This window comes from Lathyrus oleraceus, chromosome 3 (genome assembly GCF_024323335.1).
Source record: "Lathyrus oleraceus cultivar Zhongwan6 chromosome 3, CAAS_Psat_ZW6_1.0, whole genome shotgun sequence".
NCBI lineage: Eukaryota > Viridiplantae > Streptophyta > Magnoliopsida > Fabales > Fabaceae > Lathyrus > Lathyrus oleraceus.
In genome coordinates, this window is record NC_066581.1 from 257,100,160 (window position 1) to 257,115,282 (window position 15,123).

Here is a 15,123-nt window from a genome sequence, read left to right on the forward strand (position 1 = left end):
GATGAACACAGTGATGATATAGCAAGATTCAATTTCACCTCACTCGCATGGAACTGCTTAATTTCTTCTTCTTCTCTTCGGTAATTACTTCTCATTTCAATTCTCTCCAATTCGTTCACCATTTGATTTCTAGGGTTTACGCTTTCCCCTCATACTTCCATTTCTTTTGCAGGTTTTGTTTTTTCATCATGTTGCAGATTCCACAACCATGTAACAAACTATTCAATTCTCTTTGCTTTTCTAATAATAATTCATATAACATGTTACTAACTTTATCTATTTCTCTCTGCAGAGGATCTTGTGACCAATGTCATCGCGCCAAGGTGCATTTCAGCTTACTTAGTGTTAAGATTCTGAGTTAATTAGGTTTTAGTTCAACTCTTTAGCTAATTTGTATCTTCGTATTTGTGGCATTTAGGAATTTGATGTTACTACATCTAGAAACCGAAATTATCCAGATGAAAAGGTATTATTTGATGTTATTTATTCGATTATTTATGATAATGATTGTATCGCTGTTCAATAGTGATGATTTTGTGTAGGATATTGATATAATTGCAACATATAGCGATGCTTCCGGTCATATTCAGCTTGCTAGGTTGAAAATGAGGGACTTATCGGATTCTTGGGTTTGGGAAAACCCTAGTAATGCTAAGACTGAACAACAAAATTACTCTCAGGTACTTTGTCTTTGCTGAAAACACGAGCCACTGCGATGTATTTAACTTTAGATTTCGATTTCTTGCTTCAAGTGTATGAAGTTTTGACTTCAATTTCAAATTGAGTTGCCTTTTGTATTTTATTTTTATTGATGACCCTGGAATATCTGGTAGTAATTATCTGATGTAATTACAGGAAGGAATGGAGTCTTTGCAAACTGATACTAGATTTGAAGACAATCTCAAGCACTCAGCAGATGAACATAATCCTGAAGAAGGCTTTGCTCGAACTCCCCATTCCTCCTCACTAATGACTCCGGTGAAAATCAAGCGCCGGGTAATTGTCCAAATTTGTCTTTTGGAACTAAGCCAAACAATGAATGATAGGGGAACGAGAAAGAGTTTTGTTCCTTTTTTTTGTTGCTGTTGGTTTGGCCTTTTTTTTAAAATAGTTTCCTATCCCTTAGATGATGCGGCTGGAAAGAAGAAAAGCTCGTGCTGCTGAACTTAGTCAGCAAAACAAAGAAACGGACAATCGCATTGTGTCAGCAGCAGTTGAACGCTCCAAAGGATTTGATACCACTATCACCGGGAAGTATAGTATATGGAGGAAAAAAACCCAAATTCTGATTCCACTGTTAAACTCATGCGAGACCAAATAATAATGGCCAAAGCTTATTCCAATATTGCAAAGTCTAAGAACAAAACTGCTCTTTACGAAGCTCTTGTCAAACACTCCAGAGATAGTAAACTAGCTATTGGAGATGCAAATTCTGATGCCGAGCTTCAGACTGGGTATTTTGTTATAGACTTTGTCTTGTTTCTTAGACTAATAAGCTTCTTTCAGTTTACATATGATAAAGTTTCAATCTATTGCCTTTGCTAGAGCACTTAATTGGGCAAAAGCTATGGGTCACATTCTTTCTGTAGCAAAGGACCGACTTTATGACTGCATTTTAGTGGCAAGGAAGTTAAGGGTGATGCTTCAATCAACTGAAAATAGAGTGAATTTGCAGAAGAAAAGAAGTGCATCCTTGATTCAGCTAGCTGCAAAAACAGTGCCTAGACCATTGCATTGTCTTCCCCTTCAACTTGCAGCTGATTATTACCTACAGGGCTATCATAAGAAAGGAAATCTTGGCAAGGAAAAGATTGAAGACCCATCTCTGTTCCACTATGCTATCTTTTCTGATAATGTACTGGCTGCATCCGTGGTTGTTAATTCTACTGTGCAAAATGCAAACGAGCCTGAGAAGCATGTATTCCATATAGTAACTGACAAATTAAATTTTCCATCAATGAGAATGTGGTTTCTCATCAACCCTCCTTCTAAAGCAACCATTGAAGTTCAGAATATTGATGATTTCAAGTGGCTGAATTCCTCGTATTGTTCTGTTTTACGTCAACTTGAATCAGCAAGAATCAAGGAGTATTACTTTAAAGCCAATCATCCTTCCTCTCTCTCTGCTGGTTCTGACAATCTAAAATATAGAAATCCCAAATATTTGTCAATGCTGAATCACTTAAGGTTCTACCTTCCCGAAGTTTATCCAAAATTGAACAAAATTCTATTCTTGGATGATGACATTGTCGTGCAGAAAGATTTGACACCTCTTTGGTCAATTGATTTGAAAGGTATGGTGATCGGTGCAGTAGAGACATGCAAGGAGAGCTTCCATAGGTTTGATAAATACCTAAATTTTAGTAATCCACTGATCTCCAGTAATTTCAGTCCCGATGCATGTGGTTGGGCATTTGGCATGAATATGTTTGACTTGAAGGAGTGGAAGAAACGAAACATCACCGGAATCTATCATCGGTGGCAAGATTTGGTAAAATTCACAACTCTTATTCCTCCCATTAGATTTGTCAAAATATACCTAATTATTTGCCTTATTTTAAACCATTGTGTTTTCTGAATATCATGTAATGAATTGTTTGCCTGAAGATTCCTATGTGTATATCATGCCCTTAACTTTCTGGCATCAAAGTCAATAACCATAAAGCCATGTCTAACTGTTTTTTGCTTGTAGATAGTAATTTCTTCCTATCAGAACTATATTTATTGTTTTTCTTCTCTGCAGAATGAGGATAGAACCCTCTGGAAGCTTGGAACATTACCACCAGGCTTAATCACCTTTTATAAACTGACCTATCCGCTAGATCGGGGTTGGCATGTTTTGGGACTTGGCTATGATCCGACTCTGAACTTAACGGAGATAGAGAATGCCGCTGTTGTTCACTATAACGGAAACTACAAGCCATGGTTAAATCTTGCTGTTTCCAAGTATAAATCGTTCTGGTCCAAATATGTTATGTTTGACAATCCATATCTTCAAGTTTGCAACCTCAGTGAGTAGTGAATATTTGTGTCCATATATTTCCTCCAGTAGCATATTGTACCTTATGAGGATGGTAGAGCATGTAGTATATAGGGCCGATTAAAGATTCCCACCGATGTATGTATTTCTAACTTATGAGTTATTTTTATAATTACACATATCTCATATAATTAAATAGTTGGAATTAATTCAAAATATGTTATATTATTATGTAGTACTTTGATGAATTCAAGTGTGCATTTTATACAAAGGATCAAGTGGACGAAATCAAAGAGGAGTGAGTGGTGTCAATTCATGATAAAGCTCAATGTTTGTTCATAAATTTGTGTAATTAATGTGTACATTTGTAGTATATGTTATGACTTGTAAATGTGTACATAAATTTGTATATATTTTGATACATTTAAGGCAAAATTGGTTTGAATTGGTATATATATATATTTGTTAGCCAAAAATTGGTAGAAAAAAGGCCAAAATGGCATATATAAAATGTGATAATTGTCTGTCAAAATCTGGTTGAAAACAGGTAGAAATTCTGGTTTATAAACCTGGAAAAAATGTGGTTTAAAACAAAAGTTTCAAAAATTTTCGTATACCTTAGACAGCGCTTTTGTAAAAAGCGCTGTCTAAGGGGGGGATTAGAAAGCACTTTAGGCAAAAGCGCTGTCTAAGGGGGGGGCTTAGACAACGCTTTTTGAAAAGCGCTGTCTAAGGTATACCTAAAAAAATTAAAATAGGAGGGTCTTAGAAAGCGCTTTTGGCCAAAGCGCTGTCTAAGGGGGTGGGCTTAGACAGCGCTTTTAAGATTTAAAAAAGCGCTGTCTAAACCTTTAGCAGCGGAGGTTTAGACAGCGCTTTAAAGCGCTGTCTAAGGTCTTGTTTGTTGTAGTGATGATAAATGACTGAAATTTTAATTGCATAAAGTAAACGACTTGAAAGTAAAGAAATATTAACAAGGGTTAGTCAAATGCTAGTCAAAAGTTAGTCAAGTGTTAGTGGTGATTGTTATTTGATTAAGTCATTCTTTGGAGAACATTCAACCATTCATTCACAAGTATGAATCCTTAAACCGAGACATTTTCCATGAGAAGGGCTCCAACTTGGATAATTCAACAAGTATGCCACTGGCTCCCATGAAAGGAAAAAAGGTCAAGTCTCCACACAATACCATGAAGAATAAGAGACTTACAATCTCACTTACTAGAATGTTATTCCTTGAGGGTCAAATTTAGCTTTATGTTAAGCAATCGTAATTGGACTTTTGTAGAAGTCACAACTATCTGAGGTCGGGCAATAAAAATTTAGGTGTTAATGCATGTTAGAGATTTGGTATGGAGAACCAAACTCCTAAGACATACCACACACTAAAAGAAAAGATCAAGAGGGAGGGACCTGTCTAAATCATACTTGTATTGGTTCGTCTGACACAAGGTTATTGATGAACCAATTAGCCTTTAGACATTAGATATTTCATTGGTCAAATGAGGGAATGGGGAAGAATAGGGATGAAGATGAAGAGGGATGGGAAGATAGCAACACAAATTGACCAAGAGAGGAATCTCATCAAATCAAAACCATCCATTCATTTTGGGAGATGAAACGTACATTTCATCAATCCCCTAAATCCAATGGTTTTGATTCAACAAAATTCAAATCAACCTTGATCAAGGCCCAAACAGAAAGTCAAACATCACAAGACCATAAAAAAGGCTCAACAACATTTTTAAACATTTAATCAATTTAAAAATGAATAAAAATACATTTTTATTTGGTCAAAACCTAAAACCCCTTCAATACACCAAATAAATGGCCAAGGGATTTATCCTAGGTCAAACAAGGTCAAAGGACCTTAGACAATTTTTTTTACTATTTTTTAAAAGTCAGAAATATTTTTAAACAATTAAAAATATGCACAAAAATATTTAATTCATGAAAAATATGAAAATTAATCCAAAAAATAGTTTTAATTCAGAATATAGAAGATAAAAATATTTAAAGATTTTTGGTGAAAGTCCCATATTTTTTGGATAAAAAATGAAATTTCTATGAATTAAACAAAATAAATGGATTAAATGAAAAATCATAAATTAAAAAGAAATTAGAAAAAACAAGAGCCGTCATATCTCCCTCATTAATTGAGGTGGCAAATCTGATGGCCACGCGCGTGCTATTCATGATGGACTCTAGTCAAAGCAATGTACGTGTGGTAATTCAAAGGAATGACTCAGATTAAAACATTCAAACATGATCAGATGGCTAAGAGGCGTGCCAACACACCACTGGAGCTAGGGCTCCGGTCATTTTCTCTGGTGAACCTCACCAAACTGGTCCACCTTCATCTAAATGAAAAATGAAAAATAAGGACACTATTTTGGTAAACAAATAAAAATAAAGTATGATACAATCAAATATGCTTGGTGATGTCTCCCGATGCAAACCTAATGAATGAGGGGTGAGGAGGATGCCAAGATGTGATCCCTAAAGCCAATACATATGATGAGATAACATGAGGGATTTTATGGTCAAAATTGGGGTCTTACAGCTGCCCCTATTTAAGGACATTATAACTGAGGATGTGAAGGTTAAAATCTTTGTATCATCTCAGTAGAATGGACTTAAATAACAACATATAGAAACAAATTTTGGTCCCTAAGAGACCTCATGATGCATATGATATGGATGTTAAATAATCTTTGTGGGGAATAAATTGCCACAAAGGAAAAGAATCCGGAGAGACTGAAAGTTCACAGGAGCGTATTGTATTCCATAAGGAAAACTCACTGGGGAGACAGAGACTTTGGGGGGAATAAAAAGCTATGCATAGGCCAGACTATGACTTAAAAATTGCTGGATACACAAGGGGATTTCCATGAAAATAAATCAATGGAAGGAATCGGTCTGGGGATAAGGGGATTCTGCAGGGGACAGGAATAGATCAGAACAAAACTGAAGTACCCAAACCGAACAGAGGGTTAACGATTTCACTAAGCAAATACGCACTCAAACTCAATTGGGGTAGAATGAACTTCAACACATGAGTACCAGAGGTATATTATCTATTACCGATTACTGGGTAGGAAGATAATACACTCTGACAGAGAGGACATCCGTTACTGGTTAGGGTAAACATATCAAGGATGACTCACTGAGGAGAAAGAGGTGTATTCGTTACCTGTTACTGGGTAAGAATAAACTATTGAGGAGAGAAATCAAATGGGATTTATAACTTCCGGTTACTGGGAAGAAGACCAAAGAGAGAGTATATGTCACCTATTAAAGTGAGCATATCAAGGATAAACTCAAAGGAAGAATATCAGTCATCGGTTAGGATGAACATATCAAGGATATACCACCTGGGGAAATGGGGAAGAATATCCATTACCGGTTAGGGTAAACATATCAAGGATAAACTGTCGGGGAGAAATAGGAATTATATCTATCAGTTACTGGATAGAATGCCAAAGAGAGACTATTTGTCACCGGTTAGGATGAACATATCAAGGATAGACTTAGAGGGGAAAGATAAAATAGGAATTACAACTACCGGTTACTGGGTAGGATACCAAAAGGGGGCGAAAATACATCACCGGTTAAAGTGAACATATCAAGGATATACTCTCTAGGGAATAAGAATAGGGATTACAACTACCATTTTACTGGGTAGAAAACCACAAAAGGAAGAATATTTGTCACTGGTTAAAGTGAACATATCAAGGATAGACTACTGATCACACTGAATCACACCGTGTTTTTGACTCGGATTTCACATGTTTATTAGGACTTTATTATCATTTTTTTGTATTATGCTCTCTTTTATGTTTTTTTCCAGATATTTAGCTCTTTCAGACCCTTTTAGAAGAAACGAAGCAAAAGACCTAAAATTAGGGTTTTTCGGCGAATATTGTACACATGGCGTTGCACATGGCAACCGCTATAGGAGAAGCCATGACTCATCAGCCCTCAACCAGGAGGTAACCGCCACGTTCCCATAATCTTTCCCATTTCCACACATGGCGGGCGCCACGAAGGGATGGCGAACGCCACCTTTGCAAATTACGTTCCCACTAAGGAGAAGTTGGAGGGCACCATGGTCTTTGCAAACTGCTGAAATCCTCTATAAATAGTTCGTTCTATTTCATTTCCAAATTATCCAACTTAGTTTACAACACTAAGACTATATTCTTCATCTGTAAAGCGGTAATCCGTCACATCGGGGGCTTATCGCACCTTAGTGAGATTGAGTTAGGTCACTTCGAGTTGCTGTCGTCTTTATCTTCAGAGTCAGAGGTTTATTTTCCTTGTACCAGATTTAAAGCCTCCGTTTGGAGCAGGTTATTATTTATCGCTTTTATTTATTTATTTACTTGTCTCGCTTTATTTTATTTATTTTCCGTCTCACTTTATTTTATTTACTTTCTGTCTACGCTTTACTTTATTTACTTTCTGTCTACACTTTATTTTATTTACTTTCTGTCTACGCTTTACTTTATTTACTTTCTGTCTATGCTTTATTTTATTTACTTTCTGTCTAGACTTTACTTTATTTACTTTCTGTATACGCTTTATTTTATTTACTTTTTGTCTACGCTTTACTTTATTTACTTTCTGTCTATGCTTTATTTTTACACGCTTTACTCGTCCCTTACGCCTCACATTCTAAAACAACTTTTCATCATGATCAATATCGTTGTGTTTGTTGGTATTACCATGTCTGGCTAAATCTTTTAGAGGTTAGAATGTAAGGATCGCGGTTAAAGAGATGTTTCATATATTGAATCTGTAGAAATACTTTAAAGGCTGTTTTGATTTTTAACTTGAGTTTTCTGAAACAAACTTAGTTAGTTTTAACTATTCAAGGAGTTTGAAAGCACCCTGGCTTAGTTAACTAGGAATTTTTATCACTTTAAGGAAAAACTATTTTTGAAACTATTTTTGGACGCGTTGATAGATTTGAAATCAGGAAACTCCTTGGGTAAAACTTTCCAAATCAAAATCACTTTTCAACTAAGTTTATGAGTCTTATTTCTTAAAAATAAGTTTACTACTTTAGCGTTCTGCGCGCCTTTTATAAGTGACAATAAAAGGCCTTAATTTAAGGGTAAACTCGGTTCTGAATACACGAAAGCGACAGTTCCTATTAAATGGATTCTTTTCAAGAGTAGAAAATATTGCCTCATAAGTAGTTCTATTTAGATAATCGAAACATCACTTAACTGACGTGACATACATTCAAACCTGTCTTTATCTGCACTGCATTTATAATTTATTGTTATTTTGCAAACCCAATATCTCTTTTATACCGCCTTAGATAAACATCGTAATGATAGTAATCGATAGATTGACGATTTGGTCTCTGTGGGATCGATATTCTTTTATATTACTCTGACGCGATTCGTGCACTTGTGAATTATAGCGATCAAGTTTTTGGCTCCGTTGTCGGGGACCAACTTCGTCAAATTTCGTACCCTGTTGTTACACCGTCTAGATTAAGGCATTATTAGCCGGTAAATGTGAAGAACCCGTAGTACCGGAAATTTAGTAGATCCTTTAGCGGAACCCGAATGTTACACTCGTACACGCCTCTTACTCATCCCAATTAAGAAAGCTATGGCCGAGAATCGCGACCGAAGACCTCTTAAGGAATTTGCCAAACCCTCTGACGAGGAACCTAGTTCGAGTATAGTAAACCCCCTTATTCCCGCTAACAATTTCGAACTAAAACTATCTTTGTTGCAATTAGTGCAACAGAACCAATTCGCGGGTCTCGCTACTGAGAACCCAAATCAACATTTAAAAGTTTTTATCCAACTGGATGACACCTTTAAATCTAACGGCGTTTCACCGGATGCGATCCTTTTGAGATTATTTCCTTTCTCCCTCAGGGATAGAGCACGTTCATGGTTAGATTCACTTCCAGCTAATTCAATAACTACCTGGGAAGACCTTAGGAGAGTATTCCTTGCTAGATATTTTCCCCCTAGTAAGACTGCTGTTCTTCGAAACCAAATAACTAGATTTACTCAAAACCAAGGAGAATCACTTTTTGAAGCTTGGGAGAGATATAAAGAGCTATTAAGAGTCTGCCCACACCATGGCCTAGAACAATGGCTGATCGTTCATACCTTCTACAATGGACTCCATTATAACACCAAGATGAGCATCGACGCTGCCGCAGGTGGCGCGCTGATGAACAAACCTTACCCTGAAGCTTGTGAACTAATTGAGGATATGGCCCAAAACCATTACCAATGGGGAACTGAACGAGCATCAATAGAGAAAAAGGAGACCCAAGGTGGAATACATGAGATAAGCTCTCTGGACATGATGCAGGCGAAAATGGACGCTTTAGCCCTTAAGATCGAACATATGTCTACAAACACTAACACCGCAACGGTAGTCCACACAGAGTGCGAACTTTGTGGATCTAAAGGACATGAATCAGCGGAGTGTAACCTTTTGAATGACCTGAACACTGACCAAGTGAATTACGCCCAAGGTAACCCATTTTCAAACACTTACAACCCTGGATGGAAGAATCATCCGAATTTCTCCTATAAAAACCAGAACCCTATCCAAAATCATGCACCTCAGAGACCGCAAAGTTATCAAGCCCAAAAACAAAATCAACCTATGCAAGCTGTGCCCCAGAAGTCTAACCTTGAGAAGATCATGGAGAGCTTTATATCGGGCAAGACTCAGCAAAATAAAGAATTCCTAAACCAGAACATTCACGTAAACGAACTTATAACGCAATTAGGAACCAAGTTTGATCAGATAATCACTCACAACAAGATGCATGAAACCCAGATCTCACAGGTAGCACAAAACCAAGCCCCACAGACTACACCTGGAGGCCAATTCCCTGGACAACCTCAACCAAACCCTCGAAGGCAAGCTAACGCTATCTCGTTACGAAGTGGGACCGCTTACGAAGGGCCTCATAACCCAGTGATGAGCGAGTCCAAAACTTTTAAAGAAAATATACCTACCAACCAAGAAGAGGAACCGGTAGAACCCGAAAAACAAACCGACCAGGAAGGAGAAGCCAAGGATAAAACTTACAAACCACCACCCCCGTACAAACCACCAATCCCATATCCGCAAAGACTTAAACAAACCAAAATCAATAACCAATACCAAAAATTTATAAAAGTAATAGAGAAGTTTCATGTAGAGATTCCTTTCACCGAAGTTATCACCCAAATTCCGTCTTACGCCAAATTTCTCAAAGACATCTTAACCAACAAGCGTAGGCTTGACGATCCAAAACCCTTGGAATGCAACTTTATTTCCGAGGATAAACTCGCAAAGAAGGAGAAACACCCTGGTAGTTTTTCTATACCTTGCATTTTAGGGAGTCATGTGTGAAGGAGAATTGCCAACCAAGGCGCAGCGGAATTTAAAATTTCTCCATTTAGTGATCCTTACGAATGGGTATGATCAGTGATAGAATCGTTACCTCTTGTGGTGATCACGAACGTTGAACGATGACAACGTCTCTACTCAGTCCACACGAACGGATTCCTCCAATCTCAGTGCTAGCTGCTACAAATGAAGGCTTTGAGTGAGAGAGAGAGAGAGAGAAACGAAATTCCAATTAGAGTGACAATGCTTCTACCCAAGGGTTCTATTTATAGAACCACTTGTGTGGGCTTCAAGCTAAAAAGCCCACTTAAGTGTATTTTGGCCCATATCTTATAATATGCCCAAAATCACTTAAGCGTGTGGTACCTTACCATATTTTGTATTCCACTTAAGTGCACCGTACCTTACGATGTTCCTTAGTTATTCTATCTCTCATCAATCCGTCCTTTGTGTGTGACCCTATAGGTTTTCGCGGCGTTGGCAATTTATTAAATCACGCATTTAACATAATAAACAGTGAGCGGTATCTAGCAACACATCACTGCTACCCAAGACACGAAAATGTCATGTGATCTGACAAGTCATTCTGTGATAATAATTATGTGTATAATTACCCTTTTGCCCTTATGTCTATATTGAACACAAGGCATAGACCGTGTCATCCTTGTCCAGTTCAATATTGGACCCATAGACATTTATCCTGTTACGCAGGATGGGCAAATTCCATCTAGGACACTCATGTCCCTCAGCATGCTTTGTGGAGTACCCATCAACTGTCTTTATGGTTATCCAGTTACGGACAATGTTGGATCAACAATAAAGCACTCGACTCTACATCTAGGGTCCATAGTGGTTTCAGGTCGAAGAGTGGTATACACCATTATCACCATGAGAATAACTTATGACACTTTGCATAACGTTCTATATAGTATTCTCATAGCGTGTCAATCCAGTATAAATATTACTCTTAATATTCATCCCTATGTTTAAGACTTGATAACTCTTTATCCATGATCCATGAGATGTGATCATCAGTCTACAAACATAATAGTCTTAATGCCTTAATGTTATCCCACTTCACAATAAAGCTCGACTACAGATACTTTAAGAATAGTGTCCTTATGTTTAATGTGATCTCATGATTAAGTCATACTTGATACATTAAATGGACTATCTATTCCAGGGACTTTATTAAACAAACATAATAAAGAAAAAGCCTTTTATTATTAATAAATAATTCGATACAAGTACCAAAAGTATTGGCCTCTAGGGCTTACACCAACAATCTCCCACTAGCACTAGAGCCAATTAGGCATACCCCTAATGCCCATAGATCTAGTATGACCATCATGCTTCTGCTGCACAAGAGGCTTTGTCAGTGGGTCAGCAATATTGTCAAGTGTAGGTACTCTACATATTTTCACATCTCCTCTATCTATTATCTCTCGTGTGAGGTGATAACGCCTAAGTATGTGTTTGGATCGTTGGTGAGATCTAGGCTCCTTAGCTTGTGCGATAGCACCATTGTTATCATAATAGAGACCAATGAGATCCACAATGCTAGGAACTATGCCAAGTTCACTAAGGAACTTTTGATCCAAACAACTTCCTTTGCTGCACTTAAGGCAGCAATATACTCGGCCTCGGTTGTAGAATCAGCAAATGTATCTTGCTTTGAACTTTTCTAGCTCACAGCGCCACCATTTAAGCAAAACACATAACCATTGGAACCATTCATATTAAAGCGTCTCAGCACTTTGTCTATGTACTCTTACTTAGGCCAAGCATTTTGTGATCTATCTCTATAGATTCTGATTCCTAATATATAGACTGCTTCACCTAGGTCATTCATAGAAAAGCATTTCCCCAACCAAGACTTTACTTGTTGCAGGGTAGGGATATCATTTCCAATGAGTAATATGTCATCTACATATAATACCAGTAACACGATCATGCTCCCACTAACCTTCTTGTAGACACAGGGCTCATGTTCGTACTTGATCCATGAGTAATACATCACCTTGATGAGATATCAATATCTCTCAGGTAGGTGACGTATCCTGCCTGACCTACGCTGGTCTTGTTCTACTTGAGTGGGTTGCTCTTTACACAACTATTTGTGTTTCCTGCTCTAATTCCTCCATAGGTGTATCAATGCCTTGTGATTCTTGAATTTCTTCAAGCTCTACTTTCCTCCCACTGATTCCTTTGGAAATAAAATCCTTTTCTAGGAAAACTCCAATTCGAGCGACAAACACTTTGCCCTCAGAAGGATTGTAGAAGTGATACCCTCTTGTTTCTTTAGGATACCCCACAAATAAGCATTTGTCAGATTTGGGATCAAGCTTAGTTGAAATTTGTCGTTTCACATAAACTTCGCAACCCTAAATCTTCATGTAAGACATATGTGGTTTCTTACCACTCCATATCTCATATGGTGTCTTCTCAACCTTTTTGGATGGAACACGGTTAAGTGTGTAAGTTGTTGTCAATAGTGCATGTCCCCAAAAGGAGTTTGGAAGATCGGCGTGACTCATCATGGATCGGACCATGTCTAACAGGGTTTGATTTCTTCTCTCAGATACACCATTCCATTGGGGTGTTCCAGGAGGAGTAAGTTGGGATAGGATCCCACACTCTTTCAGATGGTCATCAAACTCTAGGCTTAAATACTCACCATCTCGATCTGATCGAAGAGTTTTAATATTCTTACCTAGTTGGTTTTGTACTTCATTCTTGAATTCCTTGAACTTTTCAAAGGACTCTGATTTGTGTTTCATTAAATACACATAACCATATCTACTGAAATCATTAGTAAATGTGATGAAGTATTGAAAACCTCCTCTGGCTTGTATGTTCAGTGGTCCACATACACCAGTATGTATGAGGGCCAAAAGATCATTAGCTCTTTCACCTTTTTCCTGTGAATGGAGACTTTGTCATCTTTCCATTTAAACAAGATATGCATGTCTCATATGATTCATAATCAGAAGAGTCCAAGAGTCCATCTTTATGGAGTTTGGAAATGCGTTTCTTATTTATGTGGCCTAATCGACAATGCCAAAGGTAAGTTGGATTTAACTCTTTAGGTTTCATCCTTTTAGTATTAATGTTATAAATAGGCATTTCAAGATCAAGGACATATAGTCCATTGTTCATTTGTGCAGTAGCATAGAATATATCATTCAAATAAATTGAGCAACAATTGTTCTTTATTATAAATGAAAAACCAAACTTGTCCAAACAAGAAACGGAAATAATATTCCTGCTAATTGCAGATACATAATAACAGTTCTCTAACTGAATTATTAAACCACTAGGTAAAGTCAATACATAAGTTCATACGGCTAAAGCAGCAACCTTTGCTCCATTGCTAACTCGTAGGTCGACTTAACCTTTTGCCAAATCTCTACTTATTTCTAGTCCCTGCACATTTGTACAAATGTGAGAACCGCATCCAGTATCTAATACCCATGATGCAGAAGTAGATAATTAATTTCAATAACAAAAATACCTGAAGTTGAAGTCTCTACTCAATTCTTCTTATCTTCCAGGTACTTTGGGCAGTTTCTCTTCCAGTGTCCGGTCTTACCGCAATGGAAGCAGGTGCCTTCTTTTGCTATGCCTCCACTAGGCTTTAAAGCAGCAACGGTGGGTTTGGGTTTGGCAACTTCCTTGCCTTTCCCTTTATCACCCTGGTTGGTGGGTGTCATACGGTGAACTGACTTTTTGTATTTTGCTTTTAATCGCAATGTCGCGGATAGCAAGAGTCGCCACCGACTTTTCTTTTATCCAATAAGGAAAGGTGGAAAAGAACAGGAAAGACCTTAATTAGATTTTGGGTTCGGGAGGTACATTATACAAAGGGAAGGTGTTAGCACCCTTTGTATCCATGGTTATCCATGGGCTCTTAATTGCTTGATCACTTATATTATTTTTCTTGTCTGAAAAAGTGTTCGTGAATTGTTTAGAAAATGTTTTGAAAAAGAGAATTTAACTTTGTAATGATTCTCGTATGAATGTATACAAAGTGGTTATCTCGTTTAGTTTTGAAAATGGTTTAGAAAAATATAACTCAGTAATGATTCTAGTATGAATGTATACCAAGTGGTGATTTTCTAGTATTTGTGAAGTCTGAAAGGTAGTTTAAGTTGTGAGCAAGCATTTAAGAGTTATACCTACCCAAGGTCTTTATGGGCATTTCCTATCCTTATGAGGGTAAAACTGTCCTTACTATTGAGAAGTAAGTAGTTTTATCCTTTGGATGTAAAGGGTCATCGTAGGGTCATCGTTAGGTCATTGAAGGCAACATTTGTAAGGATACCTTAGCATTCGAAGGGACGATCATCATTTAACCGTAGGCTATACCGAAGGGTCATCGAGGGAAAAAATCATATATTCGAAGGCAACATCCGAGGGACGATGATTTATTTTATAGGGACCTGATGATTTAATCGAAGGGTCTTTGCTAAGTGTATCCCTACATTCGCGGGACATGACCGTAATACCGTAAGGCAACAAAGAGAGGTCCAAGATCACATATTCAAAGGCAATATTTTACAATCAATTAGGCAATTGTAATCAATTAGGTAATTAGGTCCGCATTATAATTAATTAAGTAATTAGGATGAATCTCCACATTAAAATCAACTAAGTAATTTGGATGAATCTCCACATTAAAATTAATTAAGTAATTAGGATGAATCTCCACATTAAAATTAAGTAATTCAGAATCCATCTCCATAAGGGTATCCCAC

At 37.3% G+C, this 15,123-nt stretch overlaps 1 protein-coding gene and 1 non-coding gene across 2 annotated transcripts; one reads left to right on the forward strand and one right to left on the reverse strand.

The window, feature by feature from the left end:
• The first annotated feature begins 221 nt into the window (after positions 1-221).
• On the forward strand, positions 222-3,091 carry LOC127126737 (probable galacturonosyltransferase 3). The gene is given in 8 exon segments (XM_051055724.1): positions 222-323; positions 419-466; positions 543-680; positions 856-996; positions 1,127-1,271; positions 1,274-1,454; positions 1,546-2,491; positions 2,744-3,091. Coding segments are annotated over 8 exon segments (1,938 nt in total). The 5' UTR covers positions 222-260; the 3' UTR covers positions 3,020-3,091.
• A 5,901-nt stretch (positions 3,092-8,992) lies between these two features.
• Positions 8,993-9,099, reverse strand: LOC127133092 (small nucleolar RNA R71). The gene has a single exon (XR_007807087.1). It is a non-coding gene; the product is annotated as a small nucleolar RNA R71 (small nucleolar RNA).
• Positions 9,100-15,123: the final 6,024 nt, after the last annotated feature.